The sequence below is a fragment of the Onychostruthus taczanowskii genome, unplaced genomic scaffold, assembly GCF_017590055.1.
Source record: "Onychostruthus taczanowskii isolate IOZ18803 unplaced genomic scaffold, ASM1759005v1 scaffold1, whole genome shotgun sequence".
Classification (NCBI taxonomy): domain Eukaryota; kingdom Metazoa; phylum Chordata; class Aves; order Passeriformes; family Passeridae; genus Onychostruthus; species Onychostruthus taczanowskii.
In genome coordinates this window covers 9,047,090-9,066,715 of record NW_024496525.1, presented here as the reverse complement: position 1 = coordinate 9,066,715, position 19,626 = coordinate 9,047,090, and the positions used below count along the sequence as shown (strand labels likewise).

The 19,626-nt window shown below is 39.8% G+C and overlaps 1 protein-coding gene across 1 annotated transcript in view; it reads right to left on the bottom strand.

Moving 5' to 3' along the window:
- Positions 1–19,193, bottom strand: part of GPR176 (G protein-coupled receptor 176) — a 30,031-nt gene extending 10,838 nt beyond the window's left edge. Inside the window, exon 1 of the mRNA XM_041399972.1 lies at positions 18,965–19,193. Coding sequence (XP_041255906.1) covers positions 18,965–19,193 — 229 coding nt within the window. The remainder of the gene's footprint in view (positions 1–18,964) is intronic.
- Between the last annotated feature and the right edge of the window lie 433 nt (positions 19,194–19,626).

Here is a 19,626-nt window from a genome sequence, read left to right as displayed (position 1 = left end):
ATTTTCAGACAAGACTTATAGAAGAAATTAGTTGCTGTGCTATATTGCAGTATAGCAGATATGTGAGATCTATGCAGCCTATACAACCAACTAGACAATTTTAATTTTACTAAATTACTGGGTAGCTGGTTTTCCCTGGCTTGCTTGTTAAGGAAAAAATGAGACATATATGCAATTTAAAATCAATGACACTTAACAGAGAGCAAAATTTTAAAAGCCTGTGGTAATTACTAGTAGCTGGAAGACAGACTTTATATTTTTTTTTAGAAATTGAGGCTATCTTGCACTCTTGATTAAAAGCAATTCCTACCCATTAGCACCAATTTTCATCCCCCATTACAGCTGAAATTAGGGAGTTTGTAGCTGAAAGATATCACACCAACAGCTATTTCATATTGCAGAAATTATTTCTGGACCTACCTACATTCCTGTGACTTTTTTTTGCTCTATACAACCAAGAAAGATCTGACATCATTCCTGCATTCATTTGCCAGTTCTTCCCTTTCTCCAAGTGCCAGTTTACTAGAAACAAAATTTTATTTTTTATATAGTTTTGCCATGCAACCATTCACCAGATCACCAGCTGGGCATATTTGCTCTTAATTTTTCAAACACAGATGTCTTCAAACAGGAATTACATATGCCTAATACATCCTGTGCAGTGGGATTAATTTACATTATATTTAGAAACAAGCTTTTTTCCTTCCCTGCCAGCTGACTGTAATGAATGGTTCTCTAAACTTCTCTCTGCTCTGTAAATGTACTGAAGTAATACTCACTAGGAATAAGAAAGTAGATCTGGGGACTCTGACAGACATCTGAGAAACCAGGAGTTATAAAAAAAAATCAGTATGACCCAAAAATATATATGACCCCGGAAAAATATTCTGTTTAGTTACCAAAATGTGGCATTTCTCTGAAGAAATATTAATTGATGGAACCAAATAAGATTTATCCCATATGTCAAAGAGAAATGTTCCCATGGGATACTCTGGGCAGGCAAGATGCTTCACTGAAAGAAGTGGGGTTTGGTTTGATTTGGTTTGTTTTTTTCTTAAAATATATGGAGTCCTGAAGCATAATTTTAGATTTTTTTGATCAAGTATTTCACTTACAGAATCAATTGTTGACAGAGACTCTCTCCAGATTTCTTCTCCCTTATTTTTTTACAGTCTCCCACAGAACTCAACTACTGGACTTCTGTATTGTCCACTCCCAATCTGCTTGCTTTTACTCTTTTTATAACTGAGTTCCCTTTTCTTAGCTCAAAATCCTCCCAGTAAGACACAGTTCACAGGTCCATTCTCTGTAAGACAGCACTGTTAAACCCAGAATAACACTGGGCTTAGTGAAATGGGCCTCAACTTTTCAGTCTTCAAATGCCTTCACAGGAAGCACTGAAAAAAAAATAGTATTAGTACTTAACACTTCCATTCAATTAAAAAAAGCCAGGAATACAGATCATTAGGACTGATGGCATAGAATCCAGAGCAACATGCAAGTGCCCAGGATTGAATGTAGTAAATGGAACCAGATTAAGATTAAAAAACTGGAGAAATATTGAAATTTTTCTTTACCTTAAGAATATGATTTTTTTTAAAAAATTCTAGGTCTGGACACTGTGTAGCAGCAAAATAGTTCTGACAGCAAGATAAGCTGTAAAACTGCCTAACAGCCACCCCAAATACACCCCTGATGTGTAGAAAGAGTTTTTAACTTGTCTTTAACCTTCCAATAATCCAGATGACTGACATACTGGCAAAGGAAGAGAGCATGGTCATTTTTGCTTTAAATCTCCTTTTCCTCCCTAGTGTTAGAAACACAAGTAGACATCCATATTTGAACTTCATAAATTGCTGGACACAGCAGCAGATAATGTACCCTGAAACCTGCCATAACATTGCCAGTACTATGCTGTGTCTTACGTTGCACTAGTGCAGCAGTGCAGGACTTATCATGTACTGATGACACCAACTCCCTCATCAATCATCTGCATGCAGTATATAATTTTAAACTTGTGTTTTGCTGATAGATGCAGCTGAACAGAATCTCTTTGCTGGCAAAAGGAAATTTTGGGCCTCTTAGCATATTAAAATCAAGCTGATTTCAATATGAAAAAATTATAAAAAGCTGGAATGATATAAACTTAGTTTCTAGCTTTATTTGCTGAAACTAAAAAAATATTTCATTGTATTCCTATATATATATATATATGTGTGTGTATATATATATGTATGACCTGATAAGTAAATCATATATTAATTAGCTATATGCATGTAGAAATGAAATGAACCTCAGACACATGCAGCACACAGCTAACCCTGTAAAGGACAGCAGCCTCCAGCAGAAATGAGAGGGAGGCTCCATATATGCATGTCCTGCCTCTTCCACCAAAGAGGATACACAGCACACAGGCAGTGACTTGGGGCAAATCAGCAAGTGGGTGCATCAAATCACTTACAGCTTGCTGTGTTTTCCAACACACATATACAAATACATGCTCGTTAGCAAAGCTTTCCACAGTTCTTGCATCTGTTCTCTGCAGCCATCTCTGAAACAACATCTCTTGTTGTGACACAGGCAGTAAATCCACAAATACCCAAGATATTAGTTGCTGTATGACTGACCTCTGCTTATTAAACATTCAACCCATTTACTGATACAAACCAAGGCATGTATTACTTATATTTCATACTTTGTATTTTTACATTTCTCACACACTTTCCCCCTTTTGCTTTCCTGCAAAAACCACCATGTCACACTGGTTGGGAATGTTTGGATGACACATTTATGTAATTGCTCCTCTTTTGCACAGTCACCCACTGTCAGTAGGTGAAAATGTTTAGTATCCCTCTATGCCACGTGGAAAACAGAAAGTAAAAACAATCCAGCAATTTTTCTTGACTTCAGCAGACAAAGTATAAACAAAAACATATTCCAAATATCTATAGTGATTTCAGCTCTTCCATTAAGGGACTAAAATGTGTCATTAACACATGAAAACCCTTCAAGTTGTACTGCCATTGCCTGGATGCATATTTTCAGTAATAACTATATAATTAGTCTTGTTACCTTAAAAACAAACATGGACACACTTTGTACCTTCAGGGTATGCAATATGAAGAGCAAGATAAGGATCCCATATTTTAACAGTCCCTCAAAAATCACTATGACAAATCCAAAAGGTCTTCCAAGATAGCAGAGACAAAGAAAAAACTCTTGTTTATTTAACTACAGGGGGTTTGGCATACTTCAACTTGTGACCTTAATACATGAAAGAGTAGTGGATCCTTTCCTGAGCCATTTAGGGATTTTTCTGTGGAGACCTGCAACAGAAATACCAAGATCAGTCTGAATGAAATGCAAACAGAAGCAAATAAGTGCAAAAGCATCAGCAGAAACAATAAAGCAAGAATGCTTTATTAAAAGAATGTTAAAAGAATGTCATGTATGGATAAAACAAGGACACTACTGACAGTAATTCTTAGATCACAGTAACAATATTACATCAGATAGAGGCAGTACAAACCAGTTCTGCTTTTTTTCTTGGTCTTGGTCAATTTAATCTGTTGCACATGAATGACTAATTTTTTCCTTATCAGAGTGGTTTTGATAATTTTCAGATGAAGTCTTTCAGAAGCAATCAAAGATTTAGTTTTTCTTAACTACACATTATTTTTGATATGCACAACATTTCAGTTGTTTCACAGAGTGGTTGGAGTTGGAAGAGACCTCTGGAGATCATCCAGTCCAACCCCCTGGTAAGGCAGGTTCACCCAGAGCAGGTTGCAGAGGATCACATCCAGACAGGTTTTGAATATCTCCAGAGGAGGAGACTCCACATTCTCTCATGGCGGAATGTTCCAGTGTTCTGTCATCCTCGAAGTAAAGGAGTTTTGCCATATATTCAGATGGAATTTCCTGTGTTTCAAGTTGTGCCCCTTCTCCTTTCACAGAGTACCACTAAAAGGAGTCTGGCCCCATCCTCTTGACATCTGCTCTTAAGGTATTTATATGTATTGATAAAACATATTTTTCTAAACATACCTTCTTGTTCATTTGTGAGGAAGATATCTTGAATCTTTAGATCGCTTTTATTTTATCATTATACTCATTTGTATCAACAATGACCACAAAAACAACTTAATAAATGCATTCACAAATACAAATGTAAAATCACTTCATAATAAAACAACACAGTTGTATTATTTGAATTTGGAATGTGTTTGGGTTGTTTTATTAGAATAAGTTACTAGACATAAAACTAGCACTCGAAATGAGCAAATCTCATCAAAAACATATGATAAATGAATTGAAAAAGAAAGAAGTGGAATAGTTTTTAAAAACCCAACAAACAGTAGTGTATATGGTGAACAATGTTATATAACTAAGTTACTCTCAGGTTTGTTATCACTGAAGTTCCAAAATCAAACCATCACCATGCTTACACTAAGAAAATACTGTGAATGAATCTTAAATACAAACAAATGAATATGACTTGTTTTTCTCATTTAAATTCAATCTAGGACATTTTATTCAAAAAACTTATCAAGAAAAAGGCATTCCAGAAATTCTCTTTACCTAAGAGACATTGTAATAAACCATTCAGTTATTGAAGTGCCAGTACAAGCATCGGTAATGCTTAATGAGGAGACACTCAAAGAACAGCACAATCCACTGTCAGAGGTTACCTCAACTCTTTCTGATTTGCCAGTGGGACACAACCCATTGTCAGTAACTGCTCAAAACAATTTGCTTCTAGATGTGTACTGGGAAAAACCACATGAGAATCACTATGTAAACTTCAAGGGTAAGTTTAATACAAGCAAACAGAAGGCTTCACTGTGATAGGAATTTTAGATTGCATAATTGTAATAATCTGTCATATTTTGAAAATTATATAAATAAAGCAGGAAAAATAGCTGCTTCTATATGAAAAGAGAATAATAGTATCTTATAAGATGCTTTCATTTTAGCAAACTAGCATATGGATTTCTTTTAGATTCTGTTTGTTTGGGGTTTTTTTTAAAGAAAAGTATTTATTACCATCAGATTGCAACACTCCAGTACCTTCCTAGAAAAATATTCTGCACAGGAAACCACATGACAACCCTTTGCCCTGCCCTGACAACCCACCCCTGTGTACACAGAAACCTGTGAGTGCTCCATATCCATGATTCACTTGGATCTTTGTGCTAATACTGTAAGAGTGACATAAACTGTAGAGCTGCTTTAAAAGCTTTAATTTATGAGAAGTTCATTCAGAAGCAACCTCTTTTCTAAGACCACAGTACAGGAAGCCTTCAGCAGTCAAGTACCAAACATGTAATTTAAATAGTATGTGATCTAGACTGAAAATAAAGAAAGAAAAAACAAGGGGCCCACAGGGTCCTACAGTTGTCTCCAGAGACTACTCAATGAAAAATTAACTTCAGAAATTAGCACTATAAAGCTGCAAAAAAAACTCACTGCATCAGAACTCAAAGGCATTGTTAAACCCTGACTTGTTCAACCATCGCTTGTCTGAGCTGCCCAACAGAGCACAGTGGGACCTGCACCCTGAGGAGAGCAAGGCATCCCAACCTGCATCCTCAAGCAGGATTTACACGACTTCCCTGATTTCTCTAAAATTGTTTTTAGTGGAGATTATTAATTTCCTTGTTCATGCCTCACTGTTCCAACAGCAATCAATCAAAAACTGATGGTATTTTAAGGACAGAAAAGTTAATTTACTGTTTCAAGCTTTATTGGCAAAATATGCTAATAGGGATGGAACTGACAACTGCAATGGCTATATAAATTTTTCAGAAAGCATCTAGTGTATGCATCAATCAAAAAAAAGTATTGAACTATCAATGTTTCAGTTGTATATACATTACTGGTTTTAAATTCCTGATTAATAGCTAACTTATAATAGTCTTAATCTGACAGTACAGAGTGGTTAGACTGAACAATGCATCCATTATTTCACATCTAATTCACAACATGTCTGAGGGTTTAGATTTTTTGTTTGTGGCTTTTGGTTTGTTTATTTTGGTTTGTTTTAAGAAAAGTAGCTCTTCCAGATCAAACCCGTGGCTAGTGATTTCTACTACAGGGGCCATTACAATATGATGGCAGTCATTTAGCATTATTTTTTACAATGTTTTGAAACACACAGACCACAGATGTACCTGCCTGGTTACAGAAAGCTCCCTTATAGGTGTCAGTAGAAGCAACTACTCTCTCAATGCTGCATGTTTTTAATGTGACTTGGTATTCTGCAAAGAAAATGGAAATGAAAAGTAAATTTTATATTGCCATACACTAAGAGAATTGGGGAATGAACCAATGGACTATTTTCATTTATTGGAAATGAGGAGATTTAATTGGGAAGCATTCTTATATATCCTCTTTTTGCTATCCCACTGATCCCAGGCTGCCTAATGTATGAAGTAGTTGTAAAATATTTCATAACTAGCTTTCCTTTGCTGAGATGATAGTGTCTCTGTAGGAAATGCAAGAAGATTTACAGTATAAATTTACACTTATCTTAGAAAAGATACAACCATCACAAAATGCAAAACTGAGACCTGAAGTCACTTTTGATCCTTGAAGCAAGCACTGTCAATGAATTTGGCTGTCCCGATACATACTTAGAGGAACGTGGTCATAAAGCTGCACCTTACTACCCCCTCAAACATGCTAAGCCTGTGACACAAGTCCTGACAGGAGAGCAGGACTTGCAGGTCATCTCTGGTTCTCCCTGCTATGGACAACAGAATGAAGAGAAGATGGGCAGTTTTCCTCTACCATCAGGTTAATAAATCGAAGTAATGCAACCCATAGAAGAAGGAGGCAGGTGTTTTTCTTTGGAATACAAAAGTGGGGGGAAAGGGAGAGAGGAATGCATCTCACACATGACAAGTCCAAGCTCTGCTGGGAATATTAAGAGAGTGTTAGCCTGCCAGAGACACAAAGTCAGAGACTGCTCTGTATTATTCTGATCACCATTTTTAATTCTCTCTGCAACAAAGGACCTAAACCAAGCTGCCAGCGGATGCTTCTTGTGTCAAGGACTCACTCCTTACATTACCTAACGTGCCCCCAGTGTGATCAGCACTGACAGACCCCAGTGTTCCTCTCCACCAGAGAGCCTACCAGAGGAATCAGAAGGCATTGTCTGCTTAAATTTCATTTCTTTCAAGCATCACATTTAGATGAATGATGTACATTGATAGTACAATTACCAGATTTTCATTGCTCTGAAAAAATATAAAAACTGTCATTCAATGCAACTGGCACTGAAATTATTTCCTTACTCTATTCTAACTTACGTTAACTGATTTTTTTACCAATTCTACATTACTGAGAAACAGGACAATTGTTGAAAAAGAAATGTGCAGCTCTGCCTCTTTGTCCACATATATAGGGTAATTTTAGGGTATTTTTTTTTTTTATTTCTAAGCATTCTTTATGACATTTAAAAACATGAAGATTCTCAAAGACTATTTTCATGCTGTATTTGTTGGCTACTAAAGATATTAGTGGTAATTTTTTTCTCTAAATCCACTTTCTTTCAAGTGCTTTAAAGCACTTGAGCATATTTCCACTCTACCTCTAGTCTACGCAGATGGGACAGAGCAGTTCTGGAGCAGTCACTGCTCCAGACATGGCACTGAGCTTCCTGACACCTACTCCTTTGTGCAAGGAAAACCAAAGCATACTCTCCCATAACTACCTAACATACTACTGAGACTCCAGTTACATGCTGCTGTCACAGCAGTTACAATGCCAAAAACCACAAATCTAAAAGAAAAAAAAAATCTCTGATTGCACTCAGTAGGTTTAGGACAAAAACAGTAAAAAGGCTACAGGAAAAAGGAGATGTAAGAAAGCTCTTTGGTCTGTGTGCTGTCTTTTCCATAGACCAAGGTAATTTTGTGCAACTCACCTTCATATCTAGTCAGATTTCAGTCTCTATTCCAGTTCTTTACAGGCTTTGCAACAGAGTTTAAAAAAGCACAGATTTTTTTTTTTTTGTTGCATGCTCCTGTGATGATCTCAGTTTATAATCAGTCTTAGGGAACCCCTAAGCAGTAGCAAATTGTTTAAAAGACTTTCCATATCATGGCAGAATTATTCCACACAGTGGTAGTGTCTGATTAATCAGAATAACTAAAAGCACTCAACAACCAGCAGGGATTTTCTAATTAAGACTCTTCCAGTGTAGTGAATAATTTTCCAAATAAAAATTTATTATAAAAATAAGTTGACTGAAACATGATAGAATTGTGTAGGAGGGATGTGGGTGTGGGGAGGGGGGGTGTTTCTAAAATCAAAAGTACATGAATATTTTTTTTTTCTAGAGCTTCCAAAGGTACAATCTGGCCATAGTCCACAATGAGAGACCACAAATAGGAGGAGTATTGAGATAAGATCAGAGTATTCCCTAAGAAGCCATGTTACCTTTGGAAGTCACTTGTGGCCCAATTTTGCAAAAGCAGAGGATGATGCTTTAGGTGACATCCCAAGCCTGATATTCAGCAGATGGTGACCATCCATCTGCATGGCTTCTCAGGACAGACCGCCAAAACTCACCCATAATTCTGTACAGTTTCAGCTGTATGAATCTCTATGCACATCACAACCATTGCTCCTTCTGCTGCCTTCACATACTCTGGCTTCTTTCACACTTTCCTTTGCTCTCTGGACTTAGCATCTCTTTTCTTACACTGACTATGTTTTAAAAAAAATTTTAAAAAAAGGTTGTCTTTGCTGTCCTATTACAAAGGCTTGTTACAGTCAGAAAAAATTTAGTGTGGTGGCAATTTATTCTTTTTTTCAAATTAAAGTGCAGACATAGAATATTGAATACTTAATAGAATACTTAACCAAATCTCACATGAACACTAGAGAACTGCAGTGGATGAAAATAAGGATAACAGATAACAATTTTTATAAGTGAAGTAAAAGAACATTCTGTAATAGACTATTGAGTTCTGCAGCTTTTTCTGTAAGTATAATAATAATTCTGCTGACCTGTACATGATGTTCCTTTCAATGTCCTCATTTTCTATTAATGCATCAATGTTTGTGTGGACTGGACAAAATAAGCCTCGATCTTTTAAAATATGTGCTCAAAAAAAGCCATGGACATGTCAGAGAACAGTATGTTGTACGTGGCAACACCCCCCTATCATTCCCTGATGATTAGCAGTCATATACACAGTGTTACTGTACACATGCAGGTCATTTCCCAGGCTGAACTTAGGCAAGATGGAGACACAACGTGTCAATAATAAAAAAAGGATGGATGCTGTGTCCAGCCATCACAGGGTATCTGTGCATGCCAAAGAAAATAGGATGAATGCTTATCTCTCTGTGCTGGGGGTACATGCAGCACACAAAGGGCAATCACACAGGGCAGGTGGCACAGCTGTTTTGCCCAAGACAGCTAAGCACCTTACAAAGGCACCATCCTACAGTCCAGCAGGGGGACAGCAACCTTACTCACTGAAGCAAAAGACAAGCTAAACTAATAAAACTTTTTAAAACTAACATGTTAAGCTCAATGTGCCAGCCAAATTCCAGAAAGAAACAATGCTACTGGCCAGAGCACAATAAATGTGATTACCTGCTCAGGGGCAGAGAAGTCCCTAATTCAGACTGACACAATCCAAAGGGCTTGTAGCTAATGCTCCTCTGAAAAGGAAATGGGAAATAAACAGCCTGATACCACAAATGGAAAAGGCAAACCAGACAACTCTTTTTGTTCCAGATACTCCTCAAAATTACAGATATTAAACTGAAACAAAAAAACCCCACACCCTACCTCAGTGTTTTCCACTTGTTCCAATTAATTCAGGCAATAGCAGAAGAAAATGTATTTTAGCCCCTTTTATGACTGACTTTTTTGTTTGTTCTATGGCTTTAAAGAAATTATCTAGTTGTGCCACACAAAATACAGGTACAACAAAAGTAAGGCCTGCTGGGGTCTAGAAACATGCCAAGTGACACAAGGTTTGCGGACAAAGATACAAGAGGTTACACAAGAAGCAAGACCACTTCGTATTTTATCAGTCTTCTGGAAGAAATTCATGAGTCTTTGTATGGAATTGCTTTGACAGACAAGAAAATAAGTCAAAGGTGGTAGAAAAAGGCAGACTAAAAACAGTCTCTGTCTCCCAAACAACTAGAGGCTTTTTCCCCCCTCCCAAGAGAACTGGCAGAACAGAAGGAAGGACTGTGTTTCTCAGGATGCCAAACTATTTGAGATGGAATGTCAATTTTATCATAGAATATCATAACTAATAAACCATTTCAAAAGGCTGCAGTCCACAGCAATCTCCCAGCAACTGCCAATGACAGCAAGACCATGAGCAGTGAATAAGACAATCAGAGCTCTCCCTGCCATCACCATTTCAGCTTCACTACAGCTTTCCTTACTACCATAATTGCCATTTGCATTGTCACTCATGCCTTACCATGAGAGGTTACACAATTTCTTATCCAGCCAGCCTTCCAGTCCAGGATATTTTCCTTATTGCAATGTTTCCGTGGAAGCTGGCTGACTACAAGGCACCAGTTCTTCTCCCTGCTTCCAGCAGCTAAATCTAATTTAAAGATGCTAAAAATAAAAAAGGCTTACATGTAACAGTACTGTTCAGAAAACAAGAGGCTGTATTTCCTGCAGGGAGAGCATTTAATCAGCAGTGAGATGAACAAAGGTACAATACAATAATTGTTTCACTAGTATTTCTGCCATTTGCAAACTTTCTAGCAGTACCTACTCCACTATCAAAACATTTTGACAACTCTCTCCTTGCTGGATATTGAGACAGCAAGTATAGGAAACATAACATGGAGAAATCCCAAGTCTTTGGGCAACCAATTTAGCTATTGCCGCAGTGACCTCTCATACTGGACACCCAAGACTATTTAGAGTAATTCAAATTCTGTGATAGGATCAAAAACAAGTACAACAAGAAAACAAAACATTACCTTGGAAATATGGAAATTTTTCCTTGAATATATACAGGATGTATATAAAATCCTTTTTTTTTCTCTGCAAAGCACTTCACATTGATATTCCCACTAATATACATCTCCTATATGATCTCAGAATCTCATCTTAACCAAATATCAAAAAGAACTGTCTTGTAGCCTCTATTAGGAAACATTCACCTCCATGAAGGAGCAGGGTGACAGCAAATATGGGAACTTCAAAATCCTACTCAGAGAAAGGAGCCCCTGCCCCAAACCCTCCCCAGAAAATGAGACTATATGCCAAAGCTGATAATACGGATTTTATTTAACAATGAATGTGAGGCAGAAAGAAATAGAAAAGGCAGGGAGAGCAGTGGAGAAATCAAGTAGAAAACAGCTACCACCTTTGGATCCAGTGATATTCTGTTGGTCCTTCTTCACCCTGGGCTTCTCAGTGGGGGGGGGGGGGCGGGTCCCAAGGTCATTCAAAACTTTTTGCTATTTATTCATCCTAACAAACAAAGGAATTAATGCTCATTGACTACAGTTCTCTTATTCTGTTGGCTAAATTATCCCTCACCTCTAAGGCTAATAAGTCCACGTGCTTATTCTTTCTCTTCTTTTGAGGCGGTGGGCTGTGAGTCGGTGGTTGCAATGTGCCCCTGCCAGAATTACCCTTTAGGGAATCCAAGCTGATTTCAGCACAGTTGCTGAGTTGGCTTTCCTTGTGGCTTATAAATCCAGCATTATTTGTGTCCATTACCAGTGACAGATTCTTCTCCCCAAGCTTTCCTAACATGCCTCTAGGTCTGAGATAACACCGGGACAACAGTATCCCCTTTATCTTATCTCAAGTTCCCACTGTGGTGGCTCATCTTACAGTCCAAGCTCCAGGTATCCAGGAGCTTGGGTAGGAAAAAGTGCGAGACCAGAGGGGAAATGAGATTAAAGGCATCTATAAATTGGCATTTGGTTCATACACTGCTCTGGCCACACCCTGCACCTGATCAGTACAGTCTGTCCCACCTTCTCATTAAACCCCATTGCCAACTCTTCTCATGGATGAGGGGCTCTCTCCTCTGTGGACACGTGAGCAAGCAGAAATGCAAGTGCAGTAACTTGGGAAAGACCATGGGACATCAGGGCTGATGCATCAGGATGGCAATGCCTGGAGAGACAGGCAGTGAACATTTGTGTGGGTGTGTGTCAGTGTGTGATCACAACTGAACATCAAGCCAGACCAGCCAGGAATAAGGAGATGCTCAGGAGGCCAGTGTTGGTGTGGCCATAGGTGTGATCCAGGTGACCACGGGGGACAAGAGGGCTCTGAAAGTTGGCCAGCAGAGGACGAGGAGCTCCAAACCAGCCACTGGAGAGTGCCATCTACATCTGTGTGTCTGTGTGTGAGGCAACCGGGAGACAAGAGGATCCCTGGCCAGCTAATGGGCAGAGTGGGAGTCTTAGACCAGCTGCTACAGAGTGATCCATATTGACTTATATTGACAGATATATAAGTATTACTATAAAAATGTATGAAATCTCATTAGATTATACTAATGAGATTTCGTCCTGGGCAGCCAGAGAGGGGGAAGAGGATGAGGCCATTGATACTCCTTGTGTCTGCCTGAATGCTGCATTTGCTTTCTGTGTCAGTCTGTGTGGCTGCTCATGGGTAAGAGGTATAGATGTATTGTGTGCCTGTGTGCCTCTTGGGAATGCATGCTCAGCCTTGCTACTGCTCATTCTGGACATGGAGCTGCAGCAGGAACACCTTACTGGCCCACAGGATTCTGCAGCACAGCCAGCACCTTTTGTGGAGATGTATACAATTTCTTAGATCTTGAAAAACGTTCCTCAGTGGCAAATGTACTTTTGCCAGCATTCACATAAATAAGAAATTAAAGATGAATAGAGAAAACCCTCACTTAAGAGCTCATGATGCCTGCCTAATAGCAAGCCACTAAATGAAATCTGTAACAGAACTAACACTATTTAAAATTCTTGCTAAGTGCGTGGGTTCATTCATGCCTGAAATACTAACTTACTGCCCATGGCATCAATACAAAATCTTGTATCTAGATTTTCAAAACAATCAAGTGATACACACCAGCAGGTGTTTCAGCAACTGTAACTCACAACAAAAAGCAAAACATGACATCCAGTCACTTAGTTGAAGAGCTGTGGTTCATAGCTCTCATTAAAGTGTTCACAGGGGAGTACAGACAGTAAAATGACTGGTATGAATCAGTTTGTCCCTAAATAGTAGCAGTCTGCAACTTCCTCATGAGGGGAGGCAGAGGGGCAGGCACTGATCTCTTCCCTGTGACCACCAGAGACCGGATCTGAGAGCCTGAAGCTGTCAGGGAAGGTGTAGACTGGATATCAGGAAAAGGGCTCTTCATCCAGAGGGTGCCTGGGTACTGGAACAGGCTCCCCAGGGAAGTGGACACAGCAGCAGAGCTCAAGAAGCATTTGGACAATACTCTCAGGCACACGGTGTGATTCTTGGGGCTGTTATGTGTAGGACCTGAAGTCAGACTTGATGATCCTTGTGGTCCCTTCCAACTCAGGATATTCTGTGATTCTAGGATAAATGGGGTCGGTTTAACATCCTTGACACACATGATCTTTAGAGACATTGGTTACCCCCCCCAACACATCTGAGGAACTCTTCATCACACAGTATCCCCACAGTATCAGGCATAAATCATTGCATCTCACACTTCCAGGCCAGGTAAAGAGCTGCTTTCCCAGAGCCTCTCTTTTACAAGGCAGCGGCAGTGCTACCTGAAGGGTCCCTCAGCCAAAGCCAGACAAGGCGCCTCTGCTGAAGCTCGGGGAGACGAGAGGTCTCCTTGGCAACAGGGGCCCCAGCACTCTCACAACCCCTCTTCTTCATCCTTTCCTCCAACTCAATTTTTCTTCCAAAGCAAATTGCTTAGTAGTTCAACTGAACACGCATAAAAAACAAAAGCATAACATCTATTCCAGGCAGACTTTTCCAAGGTACATCCTGAACTGAGCTTAACTGCTGCACAGTCCATGATTCCTGAGGCTTAGAACCACCCATACAAAACCGCAGGGGAAAATTATTACTACAGTGTTATGGTACTGCAGGATGGTATTACTGTGCAGTTAGTATTACATGCAACCATCATATCATCAATTTGCCTGATGCTTCTTTTTAGACTTGATTTTCTGTCACTTTTTGCTTTGCCAAACTTTATTTCAGCTAATCAGCAAGTAAATTAATCTATGCAAAGTGCCTGGTTTAGGAGATTTCATCTAAGGCACTTCTTAGCAGTGTGATACAAGGGAAACAAAACATCATAATTCCCATCCCCAAACCTTTTCGTTTCTTACCCTCAGGTAGCACTACCTTTTTGTGGGCACAGCTATACATTTTGGCTGGAGCTCTTGCAGACATGACCCTCAGTCTTTAAAAATTCTCCCAGTCTAGCCTTGAGTCATATATCTGCAGTATTTTTTACTTCAAGATTCCCTTTTCCATTCTTTACAGAAGATGCCTATGGCAATCTTTACTGGTAGCTATTCAAAACTGATATTTTATTCCTTACGTTAACATACATTTGCCTTTACAAACATTAGGTAAATGTTTGTGACCTAGGCTGTCTTACTTCAGGTTTGTATCCCATAAGAGACCTATCCCTTTAAAAATTAGTTGCTGCAATACTGTTTTACATGTCTCTGCACAGATACCAAGACAAGGAGAAGAAGATCAGTTTCAGGGACAGAGAGAGACTGGGAAATCCTCATGAAAAGGGGCAAGTCTGTCCTACAGGACACTGGGAAGGCAGCAGAGGTTTACTTTGCACTGTGGTATTGATACCTCTTTCAAAGCACATCATTTTCCTTCAAAGCATGGCTAGAAACCAGGCTAGAAACCCAGGGCTTTCCAAAAAGTGCTATAACCACTGAAAGAGAGTTGAAACTTTAGCAGAGCATCCTCAGCCTTTCCAGTTAAATTTCCTTCTGTACAGGACAGATTTAGGAAGCCAAAAGAGCAAGTAACATAGAGCCTAATTCCCCAAACCTCAAATAAGGCACTGATCTAAAAGGTCTGGAACAATTTCCTGGATTTGGGATTATGTGGGATACAGCTAGTAAAAAATGCATAGAGAGTAAGATGCATATTCAGTCTGGGGAATAGACATTAGCACTGAGGACATCTCTTTCTCATTGTAAATTGCATCAATTTTGTGTGTGTGGATCTTTTTTCCTAAACAACTGATAATAATTATTTTTTAAAGAAGAAATTCAGTTTTATATAACATGAAAATTGTGAACATACTCAAAGAGCCTCACAAACAAATATTGATTCTCAAACCTTGGAAATATGAAAAGAAGAGAAACCCCAAACCAGTAAAGGGGAAATTTCAGTTAGATATATGGAAGAATAAACTGTGAGGGTGGTGAGGCACTGGAACAGATTGCCCCAGGAAGTTGTGGATGTCCCATTCCTGGAAGTGTTCAAGGCTAGGCTGGATGGGGCATTGAGCAGCCTGCTCTAAAGGTGACACACAAAAGGTGTCCCTGCCCATGGCAGGGGTGCTGGAACGAGATGATCTTTAAGGTCCCTTCCAACCCAAGCACTTTTGCTATCTATTCTACAATTCTACAATGGGATATAATCTCACCTAAACCTGACCGGACATGAGCATTCAGTTACACCTGTCAGTAAAAGCACAACTCAAAAGCTCTTCCAGTTATCTGCTGTGACTTTTTATGTGAGTAAGTAAACTGTGGGAAAGCCCATGTTCAGAGAGAGAGCCCACATCCTCATCTGCCTCAAAACTGTTGTTTCTGGTCTTCCTTTCCCTTTTCCTGAGAAGGTGCTATTGTCCACTGCATTTCACCCATCATTTCTATCTCCCTTTCAAACTAAGCTCACTGTGCACACTGGCTCCCAGAGCTCTTTGGAGACCCTCTTCATTTCCCAGATCTCACCCTACTGCTCGCACTCAACTGAAAGAGGCTGCAGCCACCTCCAGTGACCTCTCCCCACCGAAACTCAAAAGTGATACACTCTCTTTCTTCCTTCAAAACGGAAGTAATAGTCTCTGCATACTGATTCCTTCTAATGGCAAGAGGGAAATACACCTTGCAGATCAGTATTGATGTACTCCTATATTCACCGCAAAACTGATCTCAAGAGTCTTCTTTGCTAGAAAGAAAGCTATTAAAAATTTAGTCACTTGGAAAGGGAGCCCTATGTCATTCCAAGCTTAAAATAAAGAAAAAGAAAAACAAGTTTGACTCTTCCTCGCCTTCAGCAGTATAATGAAACACTCAAAACAGCACTGTTCTGTCATATCACAGTGAGAACTAACACAAGAATTTATCCTAGTGTCCCAGTCTTCCCACAGGACTCAAACAGAGGTCTTAAATGGGAGAAAAGAAAACCACAACATGCATCTCTCTCACAGCTGACAACATTCTTCTGTGCAGCAGGGACCTAAATTACATTCACAACACCGACTGTGATTCTTCCCTCTTGCAGGACGTGGACCTCTCCATGCTGTAGACTCCTGCTAATGTCAGACCCCTGTAATCATTATCAAGACTGAGTCATGTAGGTTTGTTCCATTTCAAGCTGAAACTAATTTCTTCCTTTAAAAGGGAAATTAATGCTATTTTATCAACAGCAAAGTGCCTTGGGCACGCACTGATGATGTGAAATGCACAAGCTGCACATCGACCCAATCCAGAAAGGATTCAAACCCACACATCCTACCCCTGAGGGGTGTGATTCCCCTTCTCAGGCTTTAGGGAGAAGAATAGTCTTATCCACCTACTGAAGGGCTGCCCCTCTGCAAAGAGGAACCTGGGACTCACTAGAACAAGGAACTGCTATTCTGCAGCTTAACTGGGGGTCTCACCTGATGGATGCCACTCATGCTCTAAGGACCAGGACAGAGGATAAACGATAACTTCATTAACAGCGTTTCTGTGAGCATTAAGTGTGAGGGAAATACCCAGCTGTTATCCCTTGCTGATGCAGAGATACTGTTCAGCATGTGAACATACAAAACTTCTGGCACATATGAGAGATGTGGCTTTCTTTCCAGCAAAGAAGAAATAGTAGTACATTCATTGGGTTGATATGGGAAGACACTTTTAAAGACTCCAAAGTTTTCAGCTGTTATGATAGTGCGTATCATCAGTGTTTCAAATTAGCACTTCAGGGACACAGGGAGACTAGCAGCAAAGGCTACTAGTTTCAAAAAAATAGTTTAAATTGGTTTCCATCCCTGTAAATGCATGAGGCCCCCTGCTAACATTTGTCATTGCAGTAGTGCATTTTCATAATTAAAAAAGTATATTATTTCCTCCCCTGTTTAGCTCTTTGATAGGCCTGGAAAAGTTATTGATCTGGAAATTTCATCAGCCTTCCAGCCATCCAGTCGGCAAATAAACCTCTTGTGACATGTTGAAATGTTTAAATGTTTTCTCAGTCTGCCTCCTGAAAAGAAATTGCAGGAGGGCCAAACCATAACTTACATTAATCTTGCAAAATTTGTACCTATGGTATTTTTTGGTTGGTTGGTTTTTAAAAACTCCTAGCTGCTGAAGAAATGATTACGTGATAATGTCTGTTTTTTTCTTTAAATAATTTTGCAGGATCCATGCTCATGAAACTAAATCTGGACATACGACTCAAATTTATTCTCTCGAAGGTTCAAAACCCAAAAAAGAAAGAATTAAACTTCTGACTTTCCTCATCTAGTCTTGTTATTTTAGGACACTCTTTGCTGGCTATTGCTTTGTGCCAGGTACTATCCAACATACAGAACAACACAGAGCACCTATGATATTAAAAGTATCCTTTCCCCACACTATATGCGAAGAAGAAAAAAAGCAAGAACCGTGAGGATTATCTTCACTGTACAGAGGAATAATGGATGCCAAAAGACTCAGTGACTTACAGTAACAGCCATTAAGTGCATTGTTGACTGGGACTCAACACTGTTCCATGCCTAAGCTTACCATCTTGTTAGAAATTTAAGTGATATTACATATTACCAAAATGAGATAGATATTAGAATTTATTACCATGGCCACAAAAATGGACTTTAGCATTACTCAAGATCAGGAAAATCCAAAAAATCCCAAACAAATCCTTGATAATATGACCATCATATTCCTGATGAACTCCCTTAAGAAAGCTGGGTGTTTTCTCATTCAAGCCCTGTGTGTAAAGTCTTGAATGATTGAGATAGTAGTGACATTTTTCCTGAAATCCAGCTTACTTATCTCCCAAACAGTGCTAACTTGACTCACCATAAGGCTTATTTTGCCTTGTTTTTTTTGTTTTGGTTTATTTTTTGCTAAGAAATGTGCACATATTCCTAAGAAAATTTGGTATAAGCATCAAGAAAGCAAATGTACACACATTCGTAACATTATATAGCAATACCTTACTATCACATATCTAATCTATGATTCCTACTGTAAGGCAAGATTGTACATAGTTATACATATTTACATATAAAGTACTTCTAAACGATTTATTTAAAAGGATTTATTTTAAGGATTTATTTAAAATTTATTTAAAATCTGCGGGACACAAATACCAAATTACTGTAGAGTGAAACAGAAATTCAGCAAAACTTGCTCAAAACACTCCACACCCTTGTTTATGTTAAAGAGAACAGATCCCATGGCAGCTGAAAATAAGCATGTCATCAACCCATCTAATTCTTGCCCGTTTAAATTCTGGTAGAAGAGGTTACTAAGAAATACATACACCTAATATACAAGTTTTTCTCCGTGACGAACACATTTTATAGCAACAGCTTTTACACATCAAAACCTACAAGGAACTTGAAATCATACACCTGAGGACCAGAAATGCAGTAAGAAGAGTCACGAAGGCAACCAGTGATGCCACCAGCTACCTTTTGGTCTGCAGTCCCTGACCGCAAGGATTTAAAAAAAAAAAAATCAACAAAGAACTCCAGCAACCCTCACTCACCCAGCAGAGAGCCCACAAAGATGACAACCTGCACGGTGGTGGTGAAGTGCCGGTAGCTCTGCTCCTCGCCGTGCTCCTCGCCCTCCACGGCGCCCGCCTCGCTGACATTCCCGCCCTGCCACACCATCCGCCCGGCCGAGGCGTTCCCCGTCTCCAGAGCTCCGGTGACAGCCTGGGACGGGGCATGGTTGCTTTCATTCACCAACACCCAGCTTCTGTCGTACCCCATGGCGAAGTTCGCCTTCCTTGCTGCCACCTAATAATACAGGTTGTGCAGCCCTTGTCTTTAGTGAATGAATGGAGCCCGCAGGCAAAAGGATGCTTCTGAGGATAAAGCCCGGTCTCTGCCTCTCGGAGGCATCTTCACCACATGCCTGTGTCCCGAGAAACAGGGCTGGCTGTTCGCGTTTTCGCCTTGTAAACAAAAACAACAGCCAGTAAACAAAAGCAGAAAACAAGCCAGGCTTCTCCTTCCGATCAGCTGTGCCATAGTTTTTGCTTCACACCGCCACAGGTCTCCTCAGCATGTTTTACCGCAATATGCGAGAGAGAAGGAATCACGGTCCCCAGAATCACACCCCGCACCGCGGCTCATCCTCCCTGCGTGCCGAGGGTCGCGGCGCGGCCGCCGCGCACACGCTCGCAGGGCCACGGGCTCGCTG